The sequence below is a fragment of the Struthio camelus genome, chromosome 21 (genome assembly GCF_040807025.1).
Source record: "Struthio camelus isolate bStrCam1 chromosome 21, bStrCam1.hap1, whole genome shotgun sequence".
Classification (NCBI taxonomy): Eukaryota; Metazoa; Chordata; class Aves; order Struthioniformes; family Struthionidae; genus Struthio; species Struthio camelus.
The window spans coordinates 6,124,735-6,139,112 of record NC_090962.1 but is presented as its reverse complement, the minus strand read 5'-3'; the positions used below and the strand labels follow the sequence as shown (position 1 = coordinate 6,139,112).

The 14,378-nt window shown below is 45.5% G+C and overlaps 1 protein-coding gene across 7 annotated transcripts in view; it reads left to right on the top strand.

Annotated features, from left to right (window-relative positions):
• CASZ1 (castor zinc finger 1) overlaps positions 1-14,378 on the top strand; it is a 262,426-nt gene that overhangs the window by 233,049 nt on the left and 14,999 nt on the right. For 5 of the 7 annotated variants that reach the window (XM_068915714.1, XM_068915717.1, XM_068915713.1 and 2 more), the window contains 7 exons: positions 1,696-1,840; positions 3,036-3,099; positions 5,694-5,854; positions 9,281-9,403; positions 9,801-10,136; positions 11,624-11,822; positions 12,404-12,575. In XM_068915714.1, coding sequence (XP_068771815.1) covers positions 1,696-1,840; positions 3,036-3,099; positions 5,694-5,854; positions 9,281-9,403; positions 9,801-10,136; positions 11,624-11,822; positions 12,404-12,575 — 1,200 coding nt within the window. The remainder of the gene's footprint in view (positions 1-1,695; positions 1,841-3,035; positions 3,100-5,693; positions 5,855-9,280; positions 9,404-9,800; positions 10,137-11,623; positions 11,823-12,403; positions 12,576-14,378) is intronic. The other 2 variants (XM_068915715.1, XM_068915711.1) reach the window with 1 other exon arrangement.

Genomic DNA, 14,378 nt, shown 5'->3' with positions numbered 1-14,378 from the left:
CTGCAGGCTTTCTCCAAGCCAGGTAGCATCAAGTGGCCCTCTTTCCCTCACCTTGCACCTCTGTTGCGGCAACGTCAGAACAACCAGTGCCGTTAACCCCGGGCCTGTGCCAAGAGGGCATGCTCCCTGGGAGTTGTCCAGTCCATTCAGTGCTCTCCTCGTGCTGTGCCTTAGTCCCTTGCTCACTTCCCTCTTTCTTCTCTATTTCCCTTTCCCTGCTCCTGGGCTGGGGGAAGAGCTTTTCCCATCACGGTATTGGTGGATTCCCTTAGGAATCACTGCGTTGGCTCTCACCAAGGACCTTTGGCCTGCTGGGCAGATAGCAGCTCCCTTTCCTGGGGCTCCCAGAGCTGCAAGGAGCAGTAGCAGCTCTGGTGAGCAGTGCGAGAGCGGGGGAAAGGAAAGACGGGAAGGAGTCGTCCCTCGCAGCCCAGACCTCTTCCTGCTGCCACCTAGAAGCTGTGCCAAGTCCTGCCAACCAGAGGATCCCGAGGCTCCCTGGAGAGCACCGCCTGGGCTTCCACGGGGTGTTGCCGAGGGGAGGCTCTGCCCAGCAGCACCCAGTGGCATCAGACTGTGCTACAGCTCCCCTCCCTTCCAACACTGAAAGGCCAGCGCAGGCTACTTGGCCGTGGGTATGAGAGAGCTGCCGATGTTTCCTCCTGCCAGAGAGCAAAGGAGGGGAGTAGGACGAAGTGATCTGATTAAAGAGGGAGGGGAACTTTCACATACTTTTAAAATTATTATTTGAAAAATTGTTTCCTAAAGCAGAGAAAGGTCATTGAGGGAACTATTTTCCTTTATTTTTTAATAAAATGCCACTTGCTGTCTGTGAAGCAGCTCGCCGTCAGCTGTACTGCCTGAGGGTAAATTAATATTTTAGTCACTTGGGGATTGTGGAAAAAAGCTCTGCAGACATGTTCCTGTCAGCAACTTTTTTACCCTCCTTTTTTCTTTGCTTTTCCTCTTAATTTTTTTCTTTAATTTCTTCTCTTCCACTTTTTCTTCTTTTCCTCTTTCTTTTCCTCTTCCTTTAATTTTAATTTCTGTTTCATGCATTTGGCATGAAATTTTTTTTCTCCCCCCCCAAAAGAAAAAAAAAAAACCCTTTTTGTGGGGACAACCTGATGGGAGAGAGGTCACGCAGTTTGAACCGATCTGATTGGCTGTCATCTTCGATAGCCCCAACAGGGCAGATGCTCCTGCTGGGCACGCGCAGTGGCGGGCCGTCGCTGTCGCTACGGCAACGCTGGGATTGGGGATGGGAAAGGGGGCTTGACTAGCAGTCGAAAGCTGCCACATTGCCTCAGCATTAACAGAGTCTTTAATAAACGCTTAAGAGGCAGCCCCACAAATTAGTTATGACAGTTTGTGCAGAGAATCAGGTCTCCCCCACGCTCCTTCCGCCCTTCTCCTTTAAAGGGCCCATAGCCTGGACAACTTTGACATAATTCTGCAATAATTATCACTTGAAGAATTTCCACGCTGGAGTGGACGTCAGAACCCATCATGTCAGCCTGGCAATAAACGCTGACCAGCAATCCCGGCACTTCCCTCCCCCCCCCACTTTTTCTTTGCTTTTTCCATTTATGCAGTGGTGGTAGTGATTTAAGTTTTTCATTTGCCATTGTAACCTTATTTTATACCTACCTTTTTCATTTGATTTTTGCATTTCATTTTGTTGTCTTTCTCAAGCAGGGAACGGACAACCAACAGCTCCCGGACGGTTCAATCCAATTCAGGTGAAGCAGGAGCCTGTAGAAACCATGGGATCATCATCTACTGCCACTCAGGACTCCTTACAGGAGCACAGCTTGGACCTGAGCGTCAAGGATCATGGGTGAGAGAAGCGAGCAGGCAGAAACACTTAGTTCTTTGCAGCTTGGAGCGGTGAGAATTTGCCGTATCTGTAACATGAGAGGACACAACATTTTGATGACAGTCAGTTTCACAGTGGCCGAGTTAGACACCCCCAAGCAGGAGGCGAGGAGGCTCCCTCAACTTCCCCTCAAGGGTGTGTTCTCCAGTAGGTTTTTTTGGGCACATAAGCAGCTACTCACGTTCTCACAGGAGCCCCACCTGCTCCCCTCTTTGCCATTGCCAAAACTCCTTGTTTGAGTTAGATCTTCTTGCTCTTGTCATACCCAGCTGATTGAAGACCGCTCCATTGCCAACTTTGCCACACTGTTACCAAGAGCATGTACCTTGATGTGACAAGGCATTGAATCAGGTGTAAGAGAGGCATCTTTCAGGAGAAATTGGGTACACGAAACAACTGCTTGTCTTGCTAACTGTGGCCTGGGTCTAGCATGTGCTAGTCTGTAGCCGTGGTGATGTCTCTTTGCACTGATGTGAAGACGCCTATCTTCAAGCATCCAGCCCACCTGTCCAGCATTTCTGCTGAGAATAGGAGTGTTTGGGGATTTTCCCGCGTGGAAAAACTGCATCTGGTTCAGACATTAGGGATAACTGAGCCTGGTCCGTTCTGACACGTGCATGTTCTCCGTGCTTTATTTAGCCAAGCCTCAGTTAAGGACCTCAGCACTTGTAGTCAACTAGAACTACTACTGATGCATGTGAAATACTAAGGTGGCCTTTCATTGTGTTTAGCTGTGGCTCTAGTAAAACCAGAGTCTTAAACATTGTTGCCTTGTCTTCTCTTCTGCTGTAGAGAAGGCCTGTGTCACTGGCAGCGTGAAAAACCTAGTTCAGCGTCCCCCATGTTTTTTTGGTGTATTTTGCAAAGTTTTAGCAGGATGAAAGACTAAAACATGGGGTGGGCTGTGTGTGTCAGCTATTAAGAAAGTGTGGTGTGTGGACCCTGGCAGAAGAGGTCTGGACTGTTTAATTGCTGAATAGAACTTAATTCTGGAAACTTGTGACCCTCTTCCTGCCCCAAGGGAGGGTGGGCATCGTTTTCTTCCTCTGAATGCAGCAGGTGAGCAGTGAGGCAGCTTGAAGGGAGAAGAATTAATCTCGGTGCTCACAGTCCCTGTGCACATCTTAACTAAACCCTGTTGGTTTGTGTGTTCTAGTAATGAATCAAATGGCCACACAGTCTCGGCAAATTCATCTCTTTTATCCTCGCTTATGAATAAGGTAAGAGCCATCCATCAAACGCCTTTCATTTCCCCCCACCAAGAGAAATTAAAGCCGCGATGGCGGGGGGGTGGGGTGGGGGAGATGCGTTTGTTTTTTAATGTTTTGCCTCTAATAAGATGAGTTTGTACCATTTAAATTTTGAGACCATTTTTCATCGGGTATAATTTCAGAGCCACTGCTTACGAATTAATTTAATGAACTGGCTGAAGAAATATATTGCAGCCTCTGACACCTTCCCCCCCCCCCTTTTTTTTTTTTTATCCTTTCTAGACAGAGGAGGGTTCTGAAATATTTTTTTTCCCCCCATTTTTATTTCCAGAACCTGGCAACTTCTCCCTTGCTCTCTTTTTATAGTTACTCATTTTATTTATTTACTTCAAAACATTTTCTGTCACTGGGGGAAGGAGAGAGAGGAATCACTTGTTCTTATGAAAGAGAAGGAGAAAAAAAATTAGAAGTTTTGAGCCAAAATCATCAATTTCTGCCTTTCTGGTTTGAGTAATGGTGTCCAACAGAGCCCACTTTACCATGTTTTAGAATATTTATTTTAAATAATGCACAGTTTCTTTTTCCGTACTTTTTCCTTAAATTATACATCATCTCAGATATATTTTCCCCGCTCACATGATAAATTCTGCTGTAGCAAGATTAATTTTGCTGTTGTATACAACTGCATTAGGGATCAGGGCAGCCTTTGAGCCATGCTTTAATATCCTACTGTGTGATAGGTTTTAGAGGCATAACTATTGCCATCCCCTTGGCTCTGGGCATTATATGCACCAAGGCCATATAGCCCTCAAGAGGGCAAAGTGACTTTTTCTTGTATTCACTCACCTCCTTTCTCTCTCATTTCGTCACTCTTTTTTCTCTGCGTTAATTTCTACTTTTACCCTTATACCACTTTTCTCCTCCACTGGGGTTTTGGTACTTCCTTTTTAAACTTCCTTTCTTACTCATTCCCACATATTGTCCCTTTAGTGCTTTCACATATGCAGCTCTTTCTCTAGTGAGTAAATACGCTTAATCCGTTCTCTGGGATTCTGAGTCCTTCCGAAGGCCCCCAGCTCGGGAAAATACCTCAGTAGATACTTCACTTCAGAATCTGCAGTACTAAATGAGATTTAGGCATACGCTTAGAAATGAGCGTTTGTCTGTGTGCATCCCTGCCTGCCTCACATTCTTAATATTGTGCAGAATAAGTGTAGCACAGGTACAAAATGCTAGTTCTTCAGGTTTCTTCCTTTTCTTCGCAGTAGGAGCAGGATTAAACGGTGACAAAAAGCAGCAAAGAACAGAGGCTAGTCCAAGATGAAAGATTACAGAATCAAGCTCTGTGCGCTCAGGAACACATGATGCTTGCTCCTTCCCCTTGCTACACACGATTTCTGTTCGTAGTGAAATCCCCCTGCGACATTATTTGTCTGGGAAGAAAAACCCTTTACAGAAATTGAATGCCCAACACCAAAGGAAAAAGATGAGCTAAATTTCTGACTCTAGCCATAAAGAGCTGCAGTCTCCACATAGCAGCAGGGGCTTTACCTTCAGGGGGCGTCAGGAGAGCCTCGAATAACCAGAGTTCCTGTAGCGTTGTGCAGTTTATTTAGGAGGGGGCTGTCAGGCTTAATTAACTGATATTTATAAAGGGCTTTGAGATCCTCAAGTGGGTGGAGTTCATAATGCAAGTATTGGGCCCAATCCTGCATTTTATTCATGCCTTGAATTTCACTGGTGTTACTGGAGGTAATTGAGAGAGCAGTAGAGCAGGAACGGGCCTGGGGAGTGGTTGTGCATTTATTATGAAAGAAAATTTTCTGTCTAAGCACTCTTAAGTAGCCTCCTTTTTCTATTCTACACATCCTGTGCCTGAACCTCTGAATCCTCTGTGTGTAGTATCTGTTTGGAGCCTTTCACCCAAGGGAAACTGGGAGTCCAAGTCCTATTTTGTGGACTCTCCATTAGCATAGACAGTGAAGTAATTTATTTACTGAAGTTCTAAGAATTTTCCAAGGACCTAAGTGGAGCCAGAATTTTGCCCAGGTTGCGTGAGAATTTCTTGCCTTTCTTTTTTCCTCTCCAAAAAGCATACCTGACAGTCATTTGAAGGAGACGTTCTTGTGGCTAGGACAAGATGATTCTAAATAAACTAGAATTAACCAGTTCTACTGCTGGCTCTGTATTGAGAGGTCAGAATTTCGTAGGAGCTCCATAGGGTTATTATTGTTCCAGCCTGCGCTGCAGTCTGTTCACCTTTTCCATGCTCAAATTGGGCATGTCTTCCTTCACCTCGGTTTCCTCATTTTTAAAATAGACGTGATGCTTTATTGCAAAAGAGCCGTGAATATTATTAGATGGGCGCCTGAGAACCTTTTGATAGTGGGTGGAGGATGCAGGAGGGGGAGGTGCTACTAAGTTGGGCTGATGGCAGCAGGCAGCCTGTGCAGACTTCTTGTCTTCTCTTTTGTGTCTCTTCTCTTGTCTCTCTGTGTCTTCGAAGGCACAGCTTTCCGCGGGGCAGTCCTGGGGGTATCCAGACTGGCAGCGTGCTGGGCAGTGTGCCGTGCTTGATGCTGTGTCCCTGTGTCTTGTTCCAGATGTCCAAGACCAGTGCTAGCCTTGGCAACCTGCTGAACTTGAAGACGGAAGGAGAGGGCAGCCAGGCTGCAGCTGGGGAGCCAACACAATACTTGGGAAAGGCAGTGAAGGCACTTGTTCAGGAGAAACTCTCTGAGCCATGGAAGATGTACCTGCGCCGGTAAGGAAGGCATGGAACTAGGAACAGGGGGCAGGGAAACGATTTTCTCTGCAAAGCGCCTGGCCTGTGTCGCGCGCATTTGAATGCTGAGTTCTCTTTGAATTCGAAGGCCTGATTTCTGTGACATGCTGATCACCTTCTGGAGGGCGTTTAGTCCTCTCAGTCCTGACTGGCTGCAGTAGGTATTAAGATCCTGCAAGCAATGACTGCCAGTAGAATTCTTCCGCAAAGGGAATTAGAGAGCCAGCTAGCAGCACAGATCTTCACGTACTGCTATTAGCATGCACTTCACCTCAGGCTTCTCTTCAGTTCCCCAGTTTGCAAGTCCTGGGGATCTCCTCTGTGCTCTTCAGCACTGAACCGGTATTAGACCGTGCTTAGTGATTATTACACACGGATCACAGAAGCCTGAAAATGCTTGCTGTGGAATTTTTCTCTCGTCATAGGAGTAGACTGCAGGAGAGAAACGGGGCGTACAAGGGATGTGGGAACTGGATGGTTTCTGCTGCAAGAACCAATGTTTTTATTGTAGACGAGAAGGCTTGAAAGGAAAATGGAACAGATGATACAAAACTCACCCACACGCGGACACACGCACATACATGCCCAGACAGACGCACGCTTTAAGCGTACACAGATACACCCAGGCAGCCACATACGGATTTGTGCTCTGACACAGATAGTTGCCTACACGTGCCCGTGGACGTTTTGTAAATCCCAGGCTTTGACAATGGAAAGGACTAGAAGGTCGTCTTGTCCGTCTGCCCCTGGCCAACGTGAGATCCTTCCCTGGAGTCTGTTGGTTAGCATTTTGTCCAGCCTAGTTTTAATTATGCCAAGCAGTGTGACTGTTCCCTTGTCTCTGGGAACGTTATTCTACCACGTAATACATTTCACTGTCAGAGTTTTTTTTCCCCCCAGTACGTTCCCCGAATTTCCCTTCTCCTAATTCCTTTGCAGTACTCCCAAGTTATATCCCCTTGAACCAGAGCAGATAATTCCTCTCCTCAGCTGGAGTTCACCCCCTTCCTATAGTCACAGACTTCTAGCATATCATTTAACAAAGATTATTTCCTCCTTTTAATCTGACTTTGTGAATTAGTCCCTTCAGCCTGGTGATCCTTGTGTTGCTGTTGTCGTTGTTCTTACTCTGAACGTATGCAGAATTGAACTACCGTTCCTGTATCACCACACCAGATAGGACCAGCTTCCTGCCCCATGTATGCAGCTTCCAGTTGTGCTGCCTTGTTTGCATCCATGTTACATTATGTATATGTATTATGTTTATCATCCACTGTTACATTGGATTGCTTGTAATGTTGCTCTCAGGAATTCTGTATGTATAAAATACTCCCTCCTACCCCCAGATTTATTAGCTGTTTTTTTCCAAATATGAATCTGTCATTCTGAACCTTTCCCCTTGTCTTGCAAAGCCCCTCTTTGTTATTTCTGTCCTCTTGCACTGGTGTTTCCAACTCCTCCCAGTTTAGTATCTTCTGTGAATTTCATTAACATGCTGTTTACTTCTTCTCCTAGATTACTAATGAAGATGTTAAATAAGCTCAGACCTAACCAAAGTCATCCTTGCAGCATTCATGAGATACCTCCTCTTGGCTCAATACACTGCTATTTGTCATTAGCCTTTGTTTACGGTCCTTCAGCCAGTTTTCAGTCCATGTAGTAGCATTCACATCCAAGCCAATTTGAATTAATTCTAAGCATATGTGAGACTGTATCAAAATGCTTTACTAAAATCCAAATATATTGCATCCCTTCATCCACTAATTTTGTAATTCTATCAAAAAAAGCAATTAAATTTGTCTGGCGAGATTTATTCTTCATAATCCTGATGCTGTTTATTGCTCATGGTTCCTTTATCCTCTAGATGTTTAATGATTTTCTCCTCCCTCTTAATATTTGTTCCATTACTTTATTGGAAAGAGAAGTTAAAACTGGAGGTACGATAATTGCCAAAGATCAGTTGTCTTTTTTTTCTTGAGGAATCAGTACCTGGCTTATTTTTGCCAGTTTCCTAGCACCTCCCTGTTCTCTATGGCTTAAAAAAAATAACAAATAGTCACGCGATCAGTTTTTGAGTTAATTCCCATTGCACTTCAGGACACCCATCATCCAGACTGGTTGATTTGTGTATATTTACATGTTCTAACCAGTCTCTTGTCTGCTGTTTTACGAGATCTTCGTTTCATCCCTAATGTTGTGCCGCGTCTTCTGTCCAAAGCAGGTTTTGGAAGGGCAGCCATTTTTGACTCATCACTTCCCCTCCCGTTTTTATCTGACCTTCTTTCTAAGCGTAGTACCTCTTGTCCCTGATAAAAACAACCCCTTTAGCTTGCATTAACTTGGTTTCTTATCTCTTCTCCTGTCGCACCCTTACTTCCCTTTATCTTCTCCTTGCAAGCCTTAACTGACTTCTGGATCCACTGGCCTTTCCCTTTTCCAGTACAAGATTTTTTTTTCTTTTTCCTTTAACCTCAAGTTGTTAAGGAGGTCCCTCCTGGGACCACACAGGCTGCTGCTTGTTTCTTGCTTTCCTGCTCATCAGAGCAATTGTAGTCTGTTGCACCTTAATTATGCAGGATTCCTCAGCGAGAAGGTTTTAAATCCTTCCTGCCATTGCTTTTTACTTGTTTTCTTGATTCCCTGTGATTCTGGAATTTCCTGGAATCCCATGCGTTTGTGCTGCTGTTACTAAGTATGGTGAATCTCAGCAGTGGATGAAACCGTGCTTAGTTGTTTTTGGCTTCTTGACGGGTTCCTCTGAGATGGCAAGAGGCGTATCTTAGACAGCTTTTGCTCTGGTTTCTGCATTGCAGCATTGTTTCTTCTGTACTTCATGGACTGTGCTTTTCTCTATTTATGCATATTAGGCTCTTACTGCCTAATAGGAGATACCTTGTCTCTCCCGTGTATGTGGTATCCTGTGGTTTCAAGCAGAGGGGAGGCATACAGGATCTAGATTCCCTTGAACCACTATTTTTCCTTCCTTTTTTTGCTACTTCCAGTAAATTCAAGCTGAAAAGAAATGACCAGTAATATTTCAGCAGCATGCCATTGTTCTGGAAGTCCCTTAACTTACTAACTTTTGGTTGTTCCTCAGAGCGCTAGCTTTTGTACATAGGCATTCAAGAACAGTAATGTTTTTCATAATTTTGTTCCAGAGTAGTTCTGAATTTTGTGCCCTCTGAAGAGAACGGGCACAGTTCAACTAGAGAGAAATTAGGTTCTTGTTCAGCATGTTCAGATCTATGTAAACAGGCAATAATCAAGCAGAAGTAGTATTTGGGCAGCAAGGACAGTGACATGAGAAACCAGGCTGGTAGTAGAATTGAAAAACCAGGAAGTATGTCTCTTCCATCACCTCTTCTGGGGCCTTCTGTAAAATGCCTGCTTGTCTGCTTTGGTCAGGTTTGGTACCAAGGATTTCTGTGATGCACAGTGCGACTTTCTCCATAAGGTGCATTTCCATTGTGTCGTGGAGGAATGTGGTGCCCTCTTCAGCACCTTGGATGGAGCCATCAAGCACGCCAAGTAAGTAGGAGAGTCTTGGGAAACCTAGAGGAAACTCTAAAACACACGTGCTGTGGGGGAGACCTTACTGAGTAATGCTCTTTCGGAGTGGGAACGTATGCAGTCAGGAGGGTAGCAGTTTGGGCCTCCACATGCATCCCGTGTAAATGTGCCTAGCTAAATTTTTTACAGAACACCATGTTCCTCTTGAATTTTGCTTGACAATAGACGTGTTGAATACGTGACAGATTTGGCAAGGTTGAGAACTGGACGTTTGTGTTTGCATGAAGTGTGCAGAGTCCCTTCTAGGATTTAGCCTGGGCTAAGTTGTTTCCAGACTGCTGTCGTGTTCTCGTTAATGTTTAATCAAACTTTATGCAAGTCAAGAATTTATGTCTAAATGGCACTCTTTTTGCAGTTTTCACTTCCGAACTGAGGGCGGAGCTGTGAAAAGTAACTCCGAGTCTCCCTTCCCAACTACTGCTGAGACTAAGGCTTCATTAGCCCCATCGTCACCATCTGCTACTTCTGTCACCATGGCGAGTGCTCCTGCCCTTGACGTGCCCACCCCGAGCCCAGCTACTGTGCCGTCTGCCCCCACGCTGCTAGCTTGGAAGCAGCTGGCTTCAACCATACCCCAGATGCCTCAGATCCCAGCATCAGTGCCTAGCCTGGCAACTTCACCCTTGGCTACGACTTCCCTGGAGAATGCCAAGCCTCAGGTCAAACCCGGATTTCTCCAGTTCCAGGAGAAGTGAGTTGTTTTAGATGCTGCTTGCCTCCTTGTCCTCTTCAGCCTTGCAGTCCCCTCGGGGCCTTTGCTCAGAGTTTATTGGTACATCCTGGAGGTGACTAGCCACCTCCAGATCTTGCTGAAATCTGAGACTTACCGTGATTTTCTACGCTCTGGTCAAAATCAGCGGGCAATTGAGTGAGTGCTCAGTCGTGCTGAGGTGAGGTTTTACTGCAGCAAAGCCCAAGCTAAGAGTATATATTTACACATTGCTGACAAGGAAGCTTGCTGGATTTCTTCAGGATTTGCCCCAAATAAGATCTGCAGCCTTTTCATACAAATATTGTCTGTGATTCAGTGTAATGCAGCTTAATTTTTTTTCAGTGAAGACTGGGAGGTCAGATAGCGGATGGGAAGATAGTGGATGGGAAGCACGGTGACTTGACCGTGTCTTAACCAGGAACGGGTCTACCCAGCAGCTTGAGGAATAGGGAGCAAGCATCTGTCACTTGAGATTTGTCAGTGGTTTGCTGTCCTGGCTGAACTTTTGTGCAAATGTAATGATTCTCCTGAAATTCTGTGTCTCCTGTTTGTAGCATTAGTTTACAAAGTAATGCACAAGGGAGATGTCTGACAGAGGGTAATACAACCCTTTTGTAGAGCTCTGCTGTGAAGTTCTTTAAAACCATTTAAGACGTTTCAGAACGCTGCTGTGGTGTTGATTGCTGTTGTTGCCGTTATACAGATGGACAGAACAACAAGGCACAGAAGTTCTGTGGTTTGCATTAGGCCACAGGAGTTCAGGGTCAGGTTAGGCACTGCAACTTAGTTATTCAGGCTGGTGGAGCATATCTCTCTGGGTCACGTGTTTACAGGTGTTTGCCTCCTTTCAAGTAAGCGTATTAATTCCATTTCATGTATCTGAGTGGGTAGCATTGAGAACAGTGATCTCAATGCAAGAGATCCATGTTCAGCTACCTCTAATACTGACCTCTGTTTATCCAGCTAGAAATCCATGGAATGGGGGGGGGGGGGGGGTGTTATCCAAAACACTTTGCTGAATAAGTAGGTCACTGTGCGCTTAGTCTAGCCAGGGGAAGCCCTGGCATCTTGCACTGTGCATGCCCGAGAGTTTCATTTCAGTTACACAAAAATTCAGACGGTAGAAACTGTGCTAATCCACTGACGTAAGTACAGGCAGAAGGGAAGAAACAGCATCTCTCCGGAGCTGAAGAGTTCTTGAATGTGACGTGCAGCTCTCAAAGACTACAGATCCCACCATGCCTTGCTATATCTTAATAACCTTAATCAAGAAAGGGCACTGCTTGCCGGAATTGTAGTAGTGTCTGCCAGCATCAGTTTTACTAAAGAGGAAGGTGGCTATGGGAAATCTGTAGGCCATGTTTGGAACAGAGGCTTCAGCTGGGCTCCCCTTGAATTAAACGTTGGCAAAGAAACAAATGTGTGAAATGAGTGAAGGTGGTGATTAGATTTTGGATGTATTCCAGTGATCCCTGCCTGGCAACGGACTGCAAGTATGCCAACAAATTCCACTTCCACTGTCTCTTTGGGAACTGCAAGTATGTGTGCAAAACCTCTGGCAAAGCAGAATCCCACTGCCTGGACCACATCAACCCCAACAACAATTTGGTGAATGTGCGAGACCAGTTTGCTTACTATTCGCTGCAGTGTCTCTGTCCAAACCAGGTAAGAGCAATTCAAGAAGCAGGGGACTAGCCTGAGTATGTGTGCTGGAGAAGACAGATGGGAAATAACAAGTGGACTATTACTAGAAGCAAGGCTGAGAGTCCATCCCGGGTCTAACTGCTGAACCATGGAGGGTTCTCAGTTACTTAGTCTAGTAAAACGTTTGTTTCGCATCAAATTGAAAAGCCCACTGCTTTACGTTTGTATGACTTGGATGAAGTGGACTGGAAATTAGAATGATCCAAGAGACATGATGGAATAAAATATCCATGATGAATAGAGGGGGGAAGCCACATGTTGGGGGCGGGGGGGGGGAGCGATGGAATCTTAGCTGTGCTTTAGGGGTAGTTCACTGTAGACTGGAGCAATATAGAATATACATCAGAGCAAAACAGAATACACGACAGGGAACAGATTTGCATTGTGTCCTGTGGAAGATGAAACGGATGTGATCTAGAATATCAGTTTGGGCCTATTATTTCATTTCTCCCAGAGGAAAAGCATTAGGCGCAGGCCAATGAGAATGCTTTTGTTTCAGATAGATACGCTTAACATAACCTGCCTGTTTGCTCCCCTCCTAGCACTGTGAGTTCAGGATGCGAGGGCATTACCATTGTCTTCGTCCTGGCTGCTACTTTGTGACTAACATCACCACCAAGCTGCCCTGGCATGTGAAAAAACATGAGAAGGCAGAGCGAAGAGCAGCCAATGGCTTCAAGTACTTCACCAAGCGAGAAGAGTGTGGCAGACTAGGTGAGTTTTTTTTCTTTCCTCCCTCACCCTTCTCAGCTAGTCTTTCCTATGTCCAGGCTGAGAATGCCATTAGTGAGTCTGCTAGTTATGGTCAAGGTGTATTTGGTCATGAAATCACAAAACAAGAACTAGACCAAAACAGAAATCTATTGCTGATCTGCCTGGAAGGATGCATAAGGATTCTGTTTTCCCAAACAGACCCCAAGTTAAATGGAAAGACGCTGTAATAGCGTTTTGTTTATGTATTTGTCAGAAGATAAAGCTTCCCCTTTGTGTTTTTCCTTTTGATCTAATTGTCAGAGGCCTTTTTTGTACTTTGCGGTCTTTTGTGCCTACTGCTTGTCTTGGGCAGAGTTGACGGGTGCTCTTAGGAGTAAGGAAAGCATAAGGGAAATGTCTGTTCTGATGAGTCATGTGTGTGTGTGTGTGTGTGTGTGTGTGTGTGGAGAAGTCCTCCTGCATCAAGTTCCAGTAGCTGGTTTGCCTCATTCCAGGCAGCTTCAAATGAAACTTTTTTCTTTGGTAGCTGTTGCCAGGGCTGCATATGGAAAGCCAAAGAGCAAATATTCTGTCCGGAGATAGAGGTATGGGGAGGGGGTATTCAATAAATTGCTCCTTTCTCTTCCTGCCCCGTTTTCCACAGCTGCTTCTCAGGAGCAGGGAAACACAGGGCCCGCGCCAGCGCCGTTCCTTTATGCCAGCCTCCTACCAGAGCGTGGCCTAAGGAGGTACCTGAGATGTGGCACAGCACTCAGACCGGGGCATGCCCACTTGCCAAAACTGCTGGTAGCGCTGCAGTACTTACTTAGATCTAAGGGCCCCCCTCTGGTGTAAAGCTGGCAAAAGAAATGCATAACAATAGAAAGCAGAATGAATTCCTAGAGCTTAAAGTCTAGCTAACTCTGAACTAGGGGGAATCCCTAAAGCTGATGGCGCTCCATCCTGAGCTACCTGGGATTCACTAACCCTTTTAGTTGTGTTTTGGCTCAACTTTATCACAGACCCAGTCTTCCCCGCGTCTGTCAGCCCTGGCATAAAGTTTTAACAAAATGGCTCCGAAAAACACTGCTTTCCTTTTTGTCCATACTGTCCCTTTCCCTAGATGCTGTTCTTTTTTTCTAGAATTGCAGGGAAATAGTTAACCACAATAACCAGAGCTGAACTTCTTTTGCCTTAAGCTTTGAATACGTAAAGAAAGAATTTATACCCGAATGGTAAATTGCTTGTGGTAACCAGGACAATCAATGTCAACACTCCACAGCCAGTCCTTACCTAGGTCTCATTTACACATGTCAGTAGATTCAGCAGTTGCTGTTATTTACTCAACTTTTGGTGTTTCAGGTGATAGCAGGGGCTAGACAAAGCAGGACAATGATATATGACACCCAGCCTACACTGCTGCCTTAGCAACGGGCGAGCCTTCACCTGCCCTTTGCTGATACTGTTTCAATCCCGCTAGCACTGTTTGTTCTCCAGCCCAAAGAACAGCACACTGTGATGGGGAGGGCAAACGAGGTGGGGCTGTGGGGGAGTGGAATACCTAAACAAACATAAACTTGGCATGCACATAAAACGCTATCTCTGAGCTAAAGATGGACTGGGCGATTCAGGAGCTGTTTGGCAGCAAGACGTCTACAGAGCGTGCATGTGTCAGCAGTGTTTATTTTGGGAGTGGAGGGGGTACGTGTATCCAGCAGGGTGTACGTATGCCTATAGCTTGGGCTTGCCATGCGTTACATGTACATGTAGCCAGGGCGATGCATTATCCATGTAGCTGTGGACAAGCATGGTAGGCTGGTGTAG